The following is a 16,826-nucleotide window of genomic DNA, read 5'->3' as shown; positions in this document are numbered from 1 at the left end:
GACTATACTACAAAGCTGCAGTCATAAAGACAGTATGATACTGGCACAAAGACAGAAATATAGATCAATGGAACAAAACAGAAAGCCCAGAGATAAATCCACGCACCTATGGACACTTTATCTTTGACAAAGGAGGCAAACATATACAATGGAGAAAAGACAATCTCTTTAACAAGTGATGCTGGGAAAACTGATCAGCCACCTGTAAAATAATGAAATTAGAACACTTTCTAACACCATACACAAAAATAAACTCAAAATGGATTAAATATCTAAATATAAGACCAGAAACTATAAAACTCCTAGAGGAAAACATAGGCGAAACACTCTCTGACATAAATCACAGCAAGATCCTCCATGACCCACCTCCCAGAGTAATGGAAATAAAATCAAAAATAAACAAATGGGACCTAATTAAACTTAAAAGCTTTTGCACAACAAAGAAAACTATAAGCAAGGTAAAAAGACAGCCTTCAGAATGAGAGAAAATAAAGCAAACAAAGCAACTGACAAAAAATTAATCTCAAAAATATACAAGCAGCTCATACAGCTCAATGCCAGAAAAACAAATGACCCAGTCAAAAAATGGGCCAAAGAACTAAACAGACATTTCTCCAAAGAAGAGATACAGATGGCAAACAAACACATGAAAAGATGCTCAACATCACTCATCATAAGAGAAATGCAAATCAAAACCACAGTCAGGTATCATCTCACACTGGTCATAATGGCTGCTATCAAAACATCTACGAACAATAAATGCCGGAGAGGGTGTGGAGAGAAGGGAACTCTCTTACACTGTTGATGAGAATGCAAACTGGTACAGCGACTATGGAGAACAGTGTGGAGATTCCTTAAAAAACTGGAAATAGAAGTGCCATACGACCCAGCAATCCCACTGCTGGGCATACACACCAAGGAAGCTATAGAGTTGAAAGACACACGTGTACCCCAGTGTTCATCACAGCACTGTTTACAATAACCAGGGCATGGAAGCAACCTGGATGTCCATCAGCAGGCGAATGGATAAGAAAGCTGTGGTACGTATACACAGTGAAGTATTACTCAGCTGCTATAAAGAATGCATTTGTGTCATTTCTGAGGTGGATGAAACTAGAGCCTATTATTCAGAGTGAAGTAAGTCAGAAAGAAAAACACCAATACAGTATACTAACACATATTATGGAATTTAGAAAGATGGTAATGACGACCCTATATGCAAGACAACAAAACAGACACAGATGTAAAGAACAGACTTTCGGACTCTGTGGGAGAAGGTGAGGGTGGGATGATATAGCACTGAAACATGTACATTCAGTTCAGTTCAGTTGCTCAGTCATGTCCGACTCTTTGCGACCCTATGAATTGCAGCACGCCAGGCCTCCCTGTCCATCACCAACTCCTGGAGTTCACTCAGACTCACATCCATCGAGTCCGTGATGCCATCCAGCCATCTCATCCTCTGTCGTCCCCTTCTCCTCCTGCCCCCAAACCCTCCCAGCATCAAAGTCTTTTCCAGTGAGTCAACTCTTCACATGAGTTGGCCAAAGTACTGGAGTTTCAGCTCTAGCATCAGTCCTTCCAAAGAACACCTAGGACTGATCTCCTTTAGAATGGACTGGTTGGATCTCCTTGCAAGCCCAATGGACCCTCAAGCGTCTCCTCCAGCATGTGAAATAGATGACCAGTCCAAGTTTGATTGTGCATGAAACAGGCACTCAAAGGCAGTGCACTGGGACAGCCCAGAGGGATGGGGAGGGACGTGGAGGGGGTTTGGGACAGGGGGGCACATGGACCCCCATGGCTGATTCATGTCAATGTATGGCAAAAACCACCACAATATTGTAAAGTAATTAGCTTCCAATTTAAATAAATAAATTATTTTTTTAAAAAAAACTTTAAGAGTGTGGGCTCTGAGCTATGACCAGATTCCAAACCTAGCTCTGCTGTTCAGCAACCTTGCAACCTTAAAGAAACACTATCTCTGTGCATCAGTTTCTCCACCTGTAAAATGAAACTAATAATTGCCTAACCATAGGGTCCTGGTTTGCATTGGAATGCTTAAGGCCATTAGAACGTGTTTTGAACTGTACTTGGTACATAAGTGCTCAGTAAATTGAGTTCATTATTATTTTAGTTCTGAGATTTTCAGAGTAATAACTCTATAGATTGAAAAGGAATAATAATTCAGGAATTTTATCCTAAAATCTCAGAAACTTGTCTGCATTTCCTGCACAGAAGTAAATTAATACATTATATATGTAATAGTTTATTCAAATGTGTTACAAGGTGAAAATGAAATAAATTTAGTCAACAAACATATTATTGAGTACCCACAAGCATCACAGACAGTGATGTTATAGGAATATATGAGACATTAACAACTTTCAGGAACTTTAATTTTAGAACACAGCATGTGTTGGAGAACAGTATAAAATTTTCAAGCATTTTAGAAGGGCTACTTTGAGTAATATTATTATGTAACTATACTCTTTTAGAAAAAGATATTGGATGAAACACTTGGCTGAAGAATCTACACACTGAAAATATTTATTTTCTTGAACTATTTAAGGACATAGAGATAATTACTCAATTACAGGTGTCCCACATATAAGATCATAACATAAAATTAAATGTAGCTGAAATGCTAAACAGTCTATAGACTATCTCAATAGGTCCTGCTACAGGCCACAACCTTGTGTATAAATGCTAGAGAAAACATTAAGCATTCTTCATGTTTCATAACATTGACCTTAAATCAGTCATGAAAATAGATGCAGCATTATAGATTGAAGGCCTAAAACCAGTATGAATCTCATAATTAATTTGCAAGCAAATATAACTTTTAATAAAATTTGAGAATACCACCCTTAGCTATTTCTTGTCAATCAAATGTTAGCTATCATTAGATGTAGTCTTCTAAAGAGTAAGGACATGTTAATGAACTGGAATAGTTTTAATATCTGTGAAATTATGTGAAAGAATGAAAGTAATGTTGAGGCACTCTTTCAGAGGTTAATAATAATTTCCAGCATTGTTTTAGTTTTCTTATCCATGTAGCCCTCTGTGAAATCAGGGATAGAAACACTGTCATTCTCGTTTTCTGGATGTATCAGCTGAGGCTTAGAGAGAACTTTGTGACACAGAAACAGTTAGTTCCAAATATCTGACTCCTCAAATGGCTAATCTGTGCCATCGAGGATTTTCTCAAGCTCTTACAGAGTCATCCGTTGACCAGCATTTGGGATTATCTGCATGTTGGATTCTTTTCTTCTCCTTCTCGGTTTGGCCTAGTTTTTGAGGCATTTAGTGATGATTTTTTCTTCAGTTCATTCACTCATTCCTCCATCAGAAGCATCTTGGTTCCCTGCTGCACACTCAGAACTGCTGGGTAGTACTCTGTCAGCAGCTCTCCTTCACCATATGTAAATAGACTGCATCTGCTGCTCATTCAGACAGTTCTAAAACTCAGATTTTCCTGCCTCTTCTATTGAAGGAGACAGTCCATGAGAAATGAAATGATCTGAAATAATTGAAAATTTTAAACTGTTAATTGCTAATTTCAAACTCCTTAAAGATAGGAATGACATCTTATTCATCTCTTAAGCCCAGCTTCAACATTTAATGAATGGGTGGTAGATATGTCTGTGGTTGGATAGTGGCTTGTCTTTTATCTGTATCAGTAAGTGCTTTTGTGATGAGAGTGGTATTAATGACAAGCACGAATGGTTATTTTGAAAATCAAGTTAATTGGTGTGGCATAGGTCTTAGCTCAGTTCAGTTCAGTCATTCAGTCGTGTCCAACTCTTTGCAATCCCATGGACTGCAGCTCACCAGACCTCCCTCAGTTCAGTTCAGTTCAGTTCAGTCGCTCAGTCGTGTCCGACTCTTTGCAACCCCATGAATTGCAGCATGCCAGGCCTCCCGTCCATCACCAACTCCCGGAGTTCACTCAGACTCAGGTCCATCGAGTCTGTGATGCCATCCAGCCATCTCATCCTCTGTCATCCGCTTCTCCTCCTGTCCCCAATCCCTCCCAGCATCAGGGTCTTTTCCAGTGAGTCAACTCTTCACATGAGGTGGCCAAAGTACTGGAGTTTCAGCTTTAGCATCATTCCTTCCAAAGAAATCCCAAGGTTGATTTCCTTCAGAATGGACTGGTTGGATCTCCTTGCAGTCCAAGGGATTCTCAAGAGTCTTCTCCAACACCACGGTTCAAAAGCATCAATTCTTCGGCACTCAGACTTCTTCACAGTCCAACTCTCACATCCATACATAACTACTGGAAAAACCATAGCCTTGACTAGATGGACCTTTGTTGGCAAAGTAATGTCTCTGCTTTTGAATATGCTCTCTAGGTTGGTCATAACTTTCCTTCCAAGGAGTAAGCGTCTTTTAATTTCATGGCTGCAGTCACCATCTGCTGTGATTTGGGAGCCCAGAAAAATAAAGTCTGACACTGTTTCCACTGTTTCTCCGTCTATTTCCCATGAAGTGATGGGACTGGGTGCCATGACGTTTTCTGAATGTTGAGCTTTAAGCCAACTTTTTCACTCTCCACTTTCACTTTCACCAAGAGGCTTTTTAGTTCCTCTTCACTTTCTGCCATAAGGGTGGTGTCATCTGCATATCTGAGGTTATTGATATTTCTCCCGGCAATCTTGATTCCAGCTTGTGTTTCTTCCAGTCCAGCATTTCTCATGATGTACTCTGCATAGAAGTTAAATAGGCAGGGTGACAGTATACAGCCTTGACGTACTCCTTTCCCGATCTGGAACCAGTCTGTTGTTCCATGTCCAGTTCTAACTGTTGCTTCCTGACCTGCGTACAGATTTCTCAAGAGGCAGGTCAGGAGGTCTGGTATTCCCATCTCTTTCAGGATTTTCCACAGTTTATTGTGATCCACACAGCCAAAGGCTTTGGCATAGTCAATAAAACAGAAATAGATGTTTTTTTGGAACTCTCTTGCTTTTTCCATGATCCAGCGGATGTTGGCAATTTGATCTCTGGTTCCTCTGCCGTTTCTAAAACCAGCTTGCACATCAGGAAGTTCACGGTTCACATATTGCTGAAGCCTGGCTTGGAGAATTTTGAGCATTACTTTACTATCCATCACCAGCTCCCAGAGTTTACTGAAACTCATGTCCATTGAGTTGGTGATGCCATCCAGGCATCTCATCCTCTGTCATCCCCTTCTCCTCTCACCTTCAATATTTCCCAGCATCAGGGTCTTTTCCAATGAGTCAGCTCTTTGCATCAAGTGGCCAAAGTACTGGAGTTTCAGCTTCAGCATCAGTCATGCAATGAACACCCAGGACTGATTTCCTTTAGGATGGACTGGTTGGATCTCCTTGCAGTCCAAGGGACTCTCAAGAGTCTTTTCCAACACCACAGTTCAAAAGCATCAGTTCTTTGGCACTCAGCTTTCTTTATAGTCCAGCTCTCAAATCCATACATGACTAATGGAAAAACCATAGCTGTGACTAGACAGACCTTCGTTGGCAAAGTAATGTCTCTGCTTTTTAATATGCTGTCTAGGTTGCAAAGCTCTACTATATGTTAAATTTGTATCCTGTTAAGTTCCTCATTCATGTTAGAACTAAGTTGAAGATGTCTGGTACTTCAGGAGTTTAAAAATAAATTACTTAATAAAATGGAAAAGCTTACAGTTGCAAAGCAAGTTATTACCAAAGCTCTAAACTCATTTGGATGTGAGAGTTGGACCATAAAGAAAGCTGAGCACTGAAGAATTGATGCTTTTGAACTGCGGTGTTGGAGAAGACTCTTGAGAGTCCTCTGGACTGCAAGGAGATCAAACTAGTCAATCCTAAAGGAAATCAGTCCTGAATATTCATTGGAAGGACTGATGCTGGAGCTGAATGAAAAGAACTGAGTCATTGGAAAAGACCCTGATGCTGGGAAGGATTGAAGGCAGGAGGAGAAGGGGATCACAGGGGATGAAATGGTCGGATGGCATCACTAACTCGATGACATGAGTTTGAGCAAGCTCTGGGAGATGGTGATGGACAGGGAAACCTGGCATGCTGCAGTCCATGGGGTCACAATGAGTCAGACATGATTGAGCAACTGAACTGAATTGAAATGAAACTCATTTGGCATTTCTGAGCTTTCTCTATTATTCATTTATTCACTCATTCACCCATCTTTCTCATTATCTAGTAAGCTCTTCATCAACCCCACCCACCTGCTATCCACCCACCAACCCTCTCATCTACCTTCCAGTTCTCCTACCCCACCCCCCATCTTTCTTTTACCATCTCTATCATTGTTGCTATTATTGTTTAGTTGCTAAGTTGTGTCCAACTCTTTTGTGACCCTATGAACTCTAGCCTACCAGGCTCCTGTGTCCTTTGGACTTCTTAGGCAAGAATATTGGAGGGGGTTGCCATTTCCTTCTCCAGGAGATCTTCCCAACCCAGGAATTGAATCTTCATCTCTTGCGTCTTCTGCATTAGCAGGCAGATTCTTTAGCACCACCTGGGAAGCGCAAAGTTCAATACAAAACCGGAAATCCACATTAACATCCCATTGATCACAGAAGAAAAAAATCCACTCAAACAAAGATAGACTTCTGTTATTGAATCAGTACATTTTCCTGGACAAAACTGGAGTACCCCATGGAGAGCAGAGAGAAGACTCACTTGTCACGCAAAGAGGGATCTCTTCTGCATGACTGAGCCATCAAGAGAAATGTGAATGAAAAGCAGTTGCTGTTGCACCATTTACAATAGCCAAGACATGGAAACAACCTAAATGTCCATCGAGAGATGAGTGGACAAAGAAGAAGTGGTACATACATATGGTGGAATATTACCCAGTCATTAAAAAGAACAAAAGAATGCTATTTGCAGCGACATGGATGGAACTTGGGATTAACATACTAAGCAAACTAAGTCAGAGAGTGAAAGACAGATACCATATGATACCACTTACATGTGGAATGTAAAATACAGCACAAATGAACCGATCTATGAAACAGAAACAGACTCACATAGAGAACAGACGTGTGGTTGCCAAGGGGGCAGGGTTGGGGAGAGGGAAGTTTGGGGAGTTTGGGATTGGTGGATGCAAAGTACTATATATAGAATGGATAACTAAAAGTCCTGTATAGCACAGGGAAATATATTCAATATCCTGTGATAAACCATAATGGAAAAGAATATGAAATATGTATGTGCATACCTGAGACACTTTGCTGTACTGCAGAAATTAACACAACACTGTAAATCAACTATACTTCAATAAAAAATTTGTAAGCAGTTGCTTAAAGTTAATACTGATTCTTTAGTTTTAATTAAGATGAACACATTATTTGTTGTCCAAAATGTGGAACTTTTAGGAGTAAAAGGGGGCACTTACTAATAATCATGCTGGAAAATAAGCATAAACCAAATTGATCTAAACCAGGACTGTTCTAGATAAATTAGAACATGGTCTCTTGTACATATATTCTCCTGGAACTCTAAAGTGGTATTCCTATACAGCATTTTGTGATCTCTTTTAATTATAGACCATGTGATATGTGAATTGTTTATTTATAGTAAAAAAATAGAGATTTTTAAAGATTGTGTAATGGTATAACTCACACCTGCCTTTTTAAATAGCATTAATTTCCTGTACATTTACTAGTTAGCACTCCAATTTGGAATTGTCTAGATACTTCATTTCTTCCCTTCTGTTGTCTTGCTTTGGGGTTGATTGCAACCCCATTCATTGAGTGGAAATGTGTAAATTACTTGTGCAGGCATAACATTTACCAGGGTGACGTGGGGGCTGTCAAAGAGGAGGAACACCCAACCCTTATGTCTCGGCAGTTCACAGTATAGCTGGGGATCCTGGTCTAAAAGCATTTGCACAAAATTACTACTCCAAGTAAGCAGTTGGTTACATGTAGGCCACAGCAAGATCAGGTGACAGAGAAGCACCAAAGGGGAACAAGTGAAGGGCCAGGGAAAGCTAATTAGAGGGAGCAGAGACAGGGCTCAGACAGTAACTTCACTCAGGTCAGACTAGCTCTTGTTGCCAACTCTGGTGGATAATAGGTGGGAATTTTTTATTTATAAAAGATGTGGTTGTGGCATGTATAACTTGATAACATCTGAAGTAACTTATCCTTCCTCTGAACTCTTACATCTATTTTACATATGCTAGCTGTGTGATCTTGGACAGACTTCTCAGCCCTCCTGGTCTCAGTTTCCTCATTATAAAATGAGAATTGTGATAGTACCTAGTCATAAAACTAAGTTGTTAAAGTGGTTAATTTATAGAAAGCATAGAGGACAATGCCTGGTATCAGAAAAATGTTGGAAAAGGACTGTTCCTACCAATATAACAAGACATTTTTAGAGAAAAAATACATTTTCATCAATATAAGTTAATGCTGCTGCTGCTGCTAAGTCGCTTCAGTCATGTCCGACTCTGTGCAACCCCATAGACAGCAGCCCACCAGGTTACCCTGTCCCTGGGATTCTCCAGGCAAGAGCACTGGAGTGGGTTGCCATTTCCTTCTCCAACGCATGAAAGTGAAAAGTGAACGTGAAGTCGCTCAGTCCTGTCTGCCTCTTTGCTACCCCATGCTCTGGAATTCTCTCGGCCAGAATACTGGAGTGGGTCGCCTTTCCCTTCTCCAGAGGATCTTCCCAGCCCAGGGGTAGAATCCAGGTCTCCCGCATCGCGGGCGTATTCTTTACCACTAGGGAAACCCAACATGCACTATATATGTTTACAGTGTGCAGCTTCATGATTTTAATGACTTTACATTATGAAATGATTATCCCAGTTTAGTGAACAGTCAGACCCTCATATGGACACAAAATGAAAAAATAAATATGTTTTCTTGTAACTCTTAACATTCATTTATCTGTAACATATGGAAATGCTGTACTTGACATATTTATCAGGCCAAACATAATCTTAATTAGCCCTTATTGTTTATCACTTTGTTTTTACAGCTCGAAAGTCCAAGAAGTTGGGGAAGTTAAAAGGGATTCACGAGGAACAGGCGCAGCAGCCTCCACCGCCACCCCCGCCCCCCCAGAGCCCGGAGGAAGGCACTACATACATCGCGCCTGCGCAGGAGCCCTCGGTCAACTCGGCGCTGGTCCCGCAGCTCTCCACAATCTCGCGAGCGCTCACACCTTCGCCTTCTATGATCCTTGAAACCATCGAGCCCGAGATTGTGTATGCAGGCTATGACGGCTCCAAACCAGACACGGCCGAAAACCTGCTCTCCACCCTCAACCGCTTAGCCGGCAAGCAGATGATCCAAGTTGTGAAGTGGGCGAAGGTACTTCCAGGTAAGGATGGGCTCTCCTTTCTGGGGCTCCATCCTGGACTGGGCGCCTCAGGGCCACAGAGTGCGCCATATGCGGCGGTGCGATTGAGTTAGCGTTCGTCTCAATCCTGAGACCCAGTTTTTTGTTTTTAACTCGATGTCAAATTCAGTGTGTAGAAAAAGTCTGGTGAGTGTGCTCATCTCTCTTGAGAAGTTAGAGTTAAGTATTCTATTGTTAATATAATGTATGCATTTCTTATGCTGAGGATTGAAATGGAACATTTCATCCCAGTAATATTAATAAGGTAAAACACATTCTAGGTGTCGAAGCCCAAAATAAGCCCATTATTAGCAGCTCATAACAAGAGCTAATCTAAGCCTAAACCAGGTTAATTAATACATACACACTACTGTATATGAAATAGTTATATATACTATATATGGGCTTTTCAGGCGGTGCTAGTGGTAAAGAACCCACCTGCCAGTGTAGGAGATGTAAGAGACCTGTTTTAATCCCTGAATTGGGAAGATTCTCTGGAGAAGGACATGGCAACCCACTCCAGTATTCTTTCCTGAAGAATCCCATGGATGGAGGAGCCTGATGGACTATGGTCCACAGGGTCACAAAGAGTCAGACATGAGTGAAGCAACTGAGCATGCACGCACATACTATATGTATCTATATATAAAATATATATAGCACAGGGAACTCGACTCAATACTCTGTAATGACCTCTATGGGAAAAGAGTCTAAAAAAGAATGGAGATATATATATATATATATCCTGATTATAACTATATATAAAGTTATATATTCTGTATATAAACTGATTCACTTTGCTATACACCTAAAACTAGCACAATATTGTAAATCAGTTATGCTCCAATAAATATTAATTTTTAAAAAAGACCTGTCAAGTAAGCTTTAGGGGACTCTGCATCTTGCTGAAAATACCATCTTACTTCGAGCACCCTTTAAATTGTCCTTGAAATTCCTAATTTAGTCATTTTTTTATGCTGTAGAATTTTATTAATAAGGTCCCTGTTAATCTATGGAAGCATCGCTTAGAATTGCACTCACATTGTCCCAGTTCATTAATCCAAAGCCATTTCTTAGATGACCCGTGGTCATCCAGCCGCCATAAAACAAAAGATCATCAGAAACCCCAGTTCTTTGAAGGGAGGCTTGCCCAGGTGAAACTACATGAACAGAAGGATGCCCTGGTGCCCCTTGGAGTACAGAGGGTGGAAAAAGAAACGAATGAAGGACTTGAGGCCCAGAAAGGGAGACTGAGTGAGGCAGGACCAGCGCCAAGGATGCCTGAGGACATGCGTGCTCAGTTATTCACTTGTGTCTGATTCTTAGACCCCCATAGACTGTAGCCTGCCAGATTCTTCTGTGTTAGGGATTTTCCAGGCAAGAATACTGGAGAGGGTTGCCATTTCCTCCTCCAGGGCGTCTTCCTGACCCTGGAACTGAACCCGCGTCTCCTGCATTTCAGGCAGATTCTTTACCATGGAGCTATTGAGGAAGCCCTGCCAAGGATGCATATTCTGCCTCAAAAGTCTGGTTATTCCCGACTAGGGGAAGCAAGGAATAAGACTTTTTAAATCTCTGCAAACTCATGAAAACTAACCAGGAAACCAAGCTTCCCTGGTGGCTCAGACAGTAAAGAGTCTGCCTGCAATGTGGGAGACCTGAGTTCGATCCCTGGATTGGGAAGATCCCCTGGAGAAGGAAGTGGCAACCCACTCCAGTATTCTTTCCTGGAGAATTCCATGGACAAAGGAGCCTGGTGGGCTACAGGCTATGAGGTCACAGAGTCATACTCGACTGAGTGACTAACTTTCACTTCACTTCATGAAAACTAAAATCTTCCACCACTATCGCAGGTATGCAGTAGTAGACAGTCATTAAATTATCTTTGGTTTTGAAGATATCAGTTGTGAGTAGGCTGAAGCAAATGGCACAGGTTAACACAAATTCTTTCCGTCTCCCATCGGACACGACTGAGCGACTGAACTGAACTGAGCTGCAGGGTGGTAGACCACCATCCACAGTGAAACGTCCAGGATGTCTTAGTTTTCTTTGCCCTGGCAGTTTATGCTTCTTGAGAATTTAGAGTGAATTCAACATAAAATGTTAAACAAGGCCAGGTCCATGATAGCTACTCTGGAAGGAACTGTGGAATTGCTTTGAGTCGATGAGAAGAGAGGGGGCAATGGGGGTGGACTTAAGCTTTTTCCTGGGATGTACTTAAATGCTAAGTGTGTTCTGTGGTAAATTGTTCTGTTCTTCAGGATTTAAAAACCTGCCTCTTGAGGACCAAATAACCCTCATCCAGTATTCTTGGATGTGTCTGTCGTCATTTGCCTTGAGCTGGAGATCGTACAAACATACAAACAGCCAGTATCTCTATTTTGCACCAGACCTAGTCTTTAATGAGTAAGTACCTATTCATTAGCCTTCATAAAATAAACTGAAGAGTTATTCATTATGCTTTTTTATGATTTTTTTAAGTGAAGCAAATGTTTTATTGAAATCAGTTGTCAAATCACAATCTATCCAAATGAACATAATGCTGCATTGTTCTTAAAAGAGTGGACACAAATATGGCACAGATAACAATCCAGCCTCTATCAAAATACCATTTGTAAAGACCCTGACTTATTTCGTGCTGTGTGTGAATGGGGGTCTAGCATGTAAGGTGGACTCAAAAGCAGTCAGTTCTTTTCCTGATAACGTGAAAACATTTCACTACTTTGCCTCAAAAGGAAAGCACATGCATCCGTCCAAACAACCGTAACAGTTAGGAGAAAAGACTCCAAATGATTTCTAAACAGATGTACCTTTATGAAAGAATACACTGATATGTGGTTTTTTTGGTTGTGCTGGGTCTTCATTGCTGCACGCAGCCTTTCTCTAGTTGTGGTGAGCAGCGTGTGGACTTTCTCTGTTTGCAGTGTGTGGGCTTCTTGCGGTGGCCTCTCTGGTTATAGAGCTTAGGTTCCAGGGTGTGTGGGCTTCAGCAGTTGTAGCACATGGGCCCCATAGTTGCGACTCACAGGCTCTAGAGTGCAGGCTTCAGAAATTGTGGCAAATGGGCTTTAGCTCCTCTGTGGCATGTGGAATCTTCCCGGACCAGGAATCGAACCCATATCGCCCACATTGGCAGGCGGACTCCTATCCACTGTAGGGAAGTCCCACCAATATTTTTCAAGAGTTAAAAAGCTATCAGGACTTTCCTGGTGGTCCAGTGGTTAAGACTCCCACATTTCTTTGCAGTAGGTATAGGTTTGATCCTTTACTGGGGAGCTAAGATCCCACATGCCGTGCAGCAAGGCCAAAAAATTTTAAAAATTAAAAAACAAAAGCAAATAGAAAAAGCTATCATTTGAGAACTTAAAAATTACTTTTTATAAAATTATAATGCACATGTCTGAGTATATGTAAGAAATTGTCCCAAAGAAAGACAATCCAGTTGGCTCCCAAAACTTGATTGGTATAAAGCCACAATTAATAGAAAGGCATCTCTTTTGCTGTCTGCTCCAGTTGGGAAGACTGTCTAATTTCTAGGAAATGTGAGCGTATAAAGTGCCAGTTTTTGAGCACGTTCATAGAATGATTCTTTTGTTAACAGTATACAGCTGCTCAATGTGTTTTCATGACAATCATAATTACCCTTCTTTGCAATCGTAAGAGAAGCCAAAATGTTATTCTGTAGTGAAACATTTTTAGTTTTATCATGCATTTTAAAAAGATTGAAAGAACTGTAATAGACTTTTCTTTGGCCATGAATTCCTCCCTATGTTAAGTTTAACATTTTAATATTGTTTGCATTCTACATTAGCACATTCCGTTTATGTTTATATCTAGCCATGCTTCTTTGTAATTGTTGGGTCAAGAAATACTTAAAATAAAAAGGAACATTTGAATGATGATAGTAACCACAGCCATATTCTAACAGATGGCTCTCTCTAGAGATATGAAAATAGGGGAGGAAGCAGATGAGAATTAGATTGGTGAGGTAAGAGAGAGAAGGGACATGAAAGATTCACGGTGGACACGTAGTGCCTAAATACCTAAACTGTACTGGTGGTAGTTTTCCTGAGAAAATCATTTCACCCAAATATAGCGGACCAGAGGCAATTTTAGTTCAAGTTAAATGAGGAGCATCAGTTGTTGGTTCCTGGGGTGACCCTTCTTTTGGCAATCAGAACAAATAATTCTATGAGTACATAAATTTTTACCAAAAGCATGAAGTGAGGCCAAACAACTGACATGCATGTTTTAATTTGTTTGTTTTCCTCAATAATCAGCTGATATTATTAAATAGGAAGCTTGTTTTTCAATGTGGTCTATAAACCAAAAGGAAAACATTTTGGGATTCCCCGAGGGTCCACTGGTTAGGCCACTGTGCTTCCAATGCTGGGAGCCCGGATTTGATCCCTGGCTGGGGAACTGAGATCCTGTAAGCTGCTCATTGTGGCCAAGAAAAAAAAGAAAGCATATTAAGGAGGGTCTTTGCTTTAAGAGGACATGTGGGTAAATTAGAATCTCTTAGTTCCATCCAGATGTCTCCTTCAGGTTTTAACAGAAGATTCAAATAATCCATTTAATCTTATTCAGTGACTCTTTTGATTCTTTATTGTAAAGTGTGTTTAATATAAAGTGTTCCTCTTTAACCATTTGTGGTACAACAGTAGCATTCATTACACTGACTTCGTTGTGCTCCATCACCACCCATCTCCATTCCTTTTTCATCATCTCAAACAGAAACTCTAGACCCGTTGAGCAATAACTCAGCATCTTCCTTTCCCCCAAAGCCCTGATAACTTGCCTATTCTAGATATTTCGTATAAATGGAACCATGTAATATGTGTCCCTTTTTTTTGGTCTGGCTTATTTCACTTAGCATAAAGTTTTCAAGGGTCATCCTTACTGTAGCAGGTATCAGAGTTTCATTTCACGGCTGGATAATATTCCACATTGCATGTGTGTAGACTTTATCTCATTATTTGCAGCTTCTGTATTTGTGCATTGGTCTTCTGGCACATTTATCTGTAAACCCAGTAAGTTTGAGGTGTCTGACGTGTGCATTTCAGCTGAGATTCTGCCGCCTTGTTTCAGTTCTCATACGGTAAACAGGTATCTTTTACATGGTCTGTTTAGTACCATTTTTGCATTGTTGTGCTGTTTTCTGATGATTTCACTGTTTAAGATGACCCATGAACAGAATGCTGTAGTGCTTTCTGGTGTTCCTAAGTGCAAGAAGGCTGTGAGGGGTGTGATGTATTTTTTAGGGAAAAAATAAAGATGTTCGATAAGCTTCTATCAGGCATGAGTAATGGTACTGTTCGCTATGAGCTCAGTATTAATGAATCAACAATATATGTTAATAGGGTGTCTTTTAAACAGAAGTACACACAAAGCAAGATTAGGTGTAGATCAGTTGATGAAAATGTTATGAGTGGTAGCTCCCAGGAACCTTACCCTGTATGTCCCTTTGAAGGAGACATAGCTCAGTATTAGCTATTTTTGTGTCTGCTGTAACTTTATAGAACATAATTACCATATTTGTTTCTTTTATTTTTACCAAGTAGAATTGACCACATTTTATCCATTCACAGACACTGATAAAATTAATGTCATTGAAGGTTTTTTAGAAGTAGACAAGAAACCGAATACAGATGAAAAGGTCATATAAGCTCTATGCGTTTATTTGTTCTAGAAAATATTCATAGAAATAAAATGGAAATAACCAAAAAATTCCCTTCTAACATTAAAAGTAATTAAATAATATGACATTGAATAATTACTAGAATGAACATTTTGTTCCCTGTTCTTAAAAGCTCTGACCTCAACTGCAGCCTAGACTTACTATGTTTTCTCTCAAGTAGAAAGAGCAAGGCAGAAAAAAAATTTTTTTTTGCATTTTTCACAGTTGGGAGGAAAACCTACTCCCAGTAAAGATTTGGAAATGGCATAAAGCCTTTTGGTCAAATCCCATCAACAAATACAGTTGTTGTGGTGACTCAATCACAAGGTTGCTATCACAGACCCTATATATTTTAGGGAAATTAATAAGTTGCAGAGTATGGGGTACAGCTGAAGTTTGTATATGCATCCTTCATCCTGCATTTATTGAGGAGATATTTACTAATACTCATCAATTTTCTAAGCAGTGATTTTTGAATTGTGAAATATATTAATATACCCTATCTCATGGAATATATAGTCTAATGGAAGAAACAGACATTATCAAAAAATTCTAAGATCATAATTGTGATAAGTACTGAAAGAAGAGTACTTTGAGAGCAGTTAAGGAGAGGTATTGGTCTAGACAGTGAAGGATTCCCTGGGATTGATGAAGCTAGTGTCATCCAGGGCCAGGAAGTACAGGAGGAGGAAAGTTGATTTAGGCTGAGGGACCAGCACTGAATGCAGGGCAGCATCACAGTGGACCTGGATACAATACAAAGATGCCCAGTGGCAGAATCAGCATGAGTTGTGGGTGGTTGGATTCTGATAGAAATTGGAGAGGAGGAAGAGGAAGTAGGTGTGTAAGATGACTTTCAGGCCTCAGCCATAAGTACCAGGGAAGACATGGCACCACTCACTGGGTTAAAGAGCTGGATTAGAGGACCAGGGTTTGAGAGGGAAGAGCATGAGGCCAGTTTTAAATGTGTTAAGATTGAATTGCCTTTGACTCATCGTCTAAGAGGAGATGCCAAACGGTCAGTTAACTGTACAGATCAGAAGCCTAAAGAGAGGTCCTGCTGGAGCGAGAAATTTTCAAATACATCTTAGAGGTGGGGGTTAAAAGAAGAAAGATAGGAGAGTGTTATCTCACAGATTCCAGGGAAAGAGAGAACTTTGGAAAAGGAGCTGTGGTGACCAGTGCTAAATGCTATCACAGTCCCAGTAAAATGGGGGCTGGAAGGCTTGAACATGCTTCTCCCAGGCCTGCCAACAACTTCTGAACATGCCCCCGCGTTCCCCCCAGCCAGTGCCCATACCTTTTACCAAAGAGAAGGAGGCAAGGTGCCTTTTTGTGCAGGGAGTAATGCATGCCATTCAGCTGAGGATAGAATGCACTGATGGGGCCCACCCTTGCTCTCCCACTCATCCTCAACTTCTTGGACCCCTCTTACCTGTGTTGGCAGCTCTTTGTCAGTGTCCGTATCCCTCCCCTGTTTGATAGCACCTCCTCCTTGAAATCACAAACTCTGTCTTAATCATTTGTTAATTTCCAGCCCTTGGCATTGTGTCCAAGGCATAGCATGTTCTCCATAAATATTTGTGGAATAAATGAAGTATTGAGCAAATGCACCAAATAATCTATTCATCAAGAGAGATTTTAATTATCACTGCTATTTATGAGGTTAAAGTTTATGACCAAGACTGTGATGCAGAAATGATTTATTTTCACCAATAGAGGTGTAGCTATATTTAAAATGGAGAAGAAAACTTGAATAGTTGATTGTGTGTTTGCCTTCAACTGTGAAATGATTCTGAGAGTTCCCAAAG

The 16,826-nt window shown here is 40.5% G+C and overlaps 1 protein-coding gene across 3 annotated transcripts in view; it reads left to right on the top strand.

Moving 5' to 3' along the window:
* Window positions 1–16,826, top strand: part of NR3C2 (nuclear receptor subfamily 3 group C member 2) — a 433,501-nt gene that overhangs the window by 329,832 nt on the left and 86,843 nt on the right. For all 3 annotated transcript variants that reach the window (XM_018061588.1, XM_013970502.2, XM_005691196.3), the window contains exons 5-6: window positions 8,973–9,317; window positions 11,597–11,741. In XM_018061588.1, the coding sequence (XP_017917077.1) occupies window positions 8,973–9,317; window positions 11,597–11,741 (490 nt within the window). The remainder of the gene's footprint in view (window positions 1–8,972; window positions 9,318–11,596; window positions 11,742–16,826) is intronic.

The sequence above is a fragment of the Capra hircus genome, chromosome 17, assembly GCF_001704415.2.
Source record: "Capra hircus breed San Clemente chromosome 17, ASM170441v1, whole genome shotgun sequence".
Lineage (NCBI taxonomy): Eukaryota > Metazoa > Chordata > Mammalia > Artiodactyla > Bovidae > Capra > Capra hircus.
Note: the sequence above shows the minus strand (reverse complement) of the source record. Positions and strands in the feature narration are given on the sequence as shown.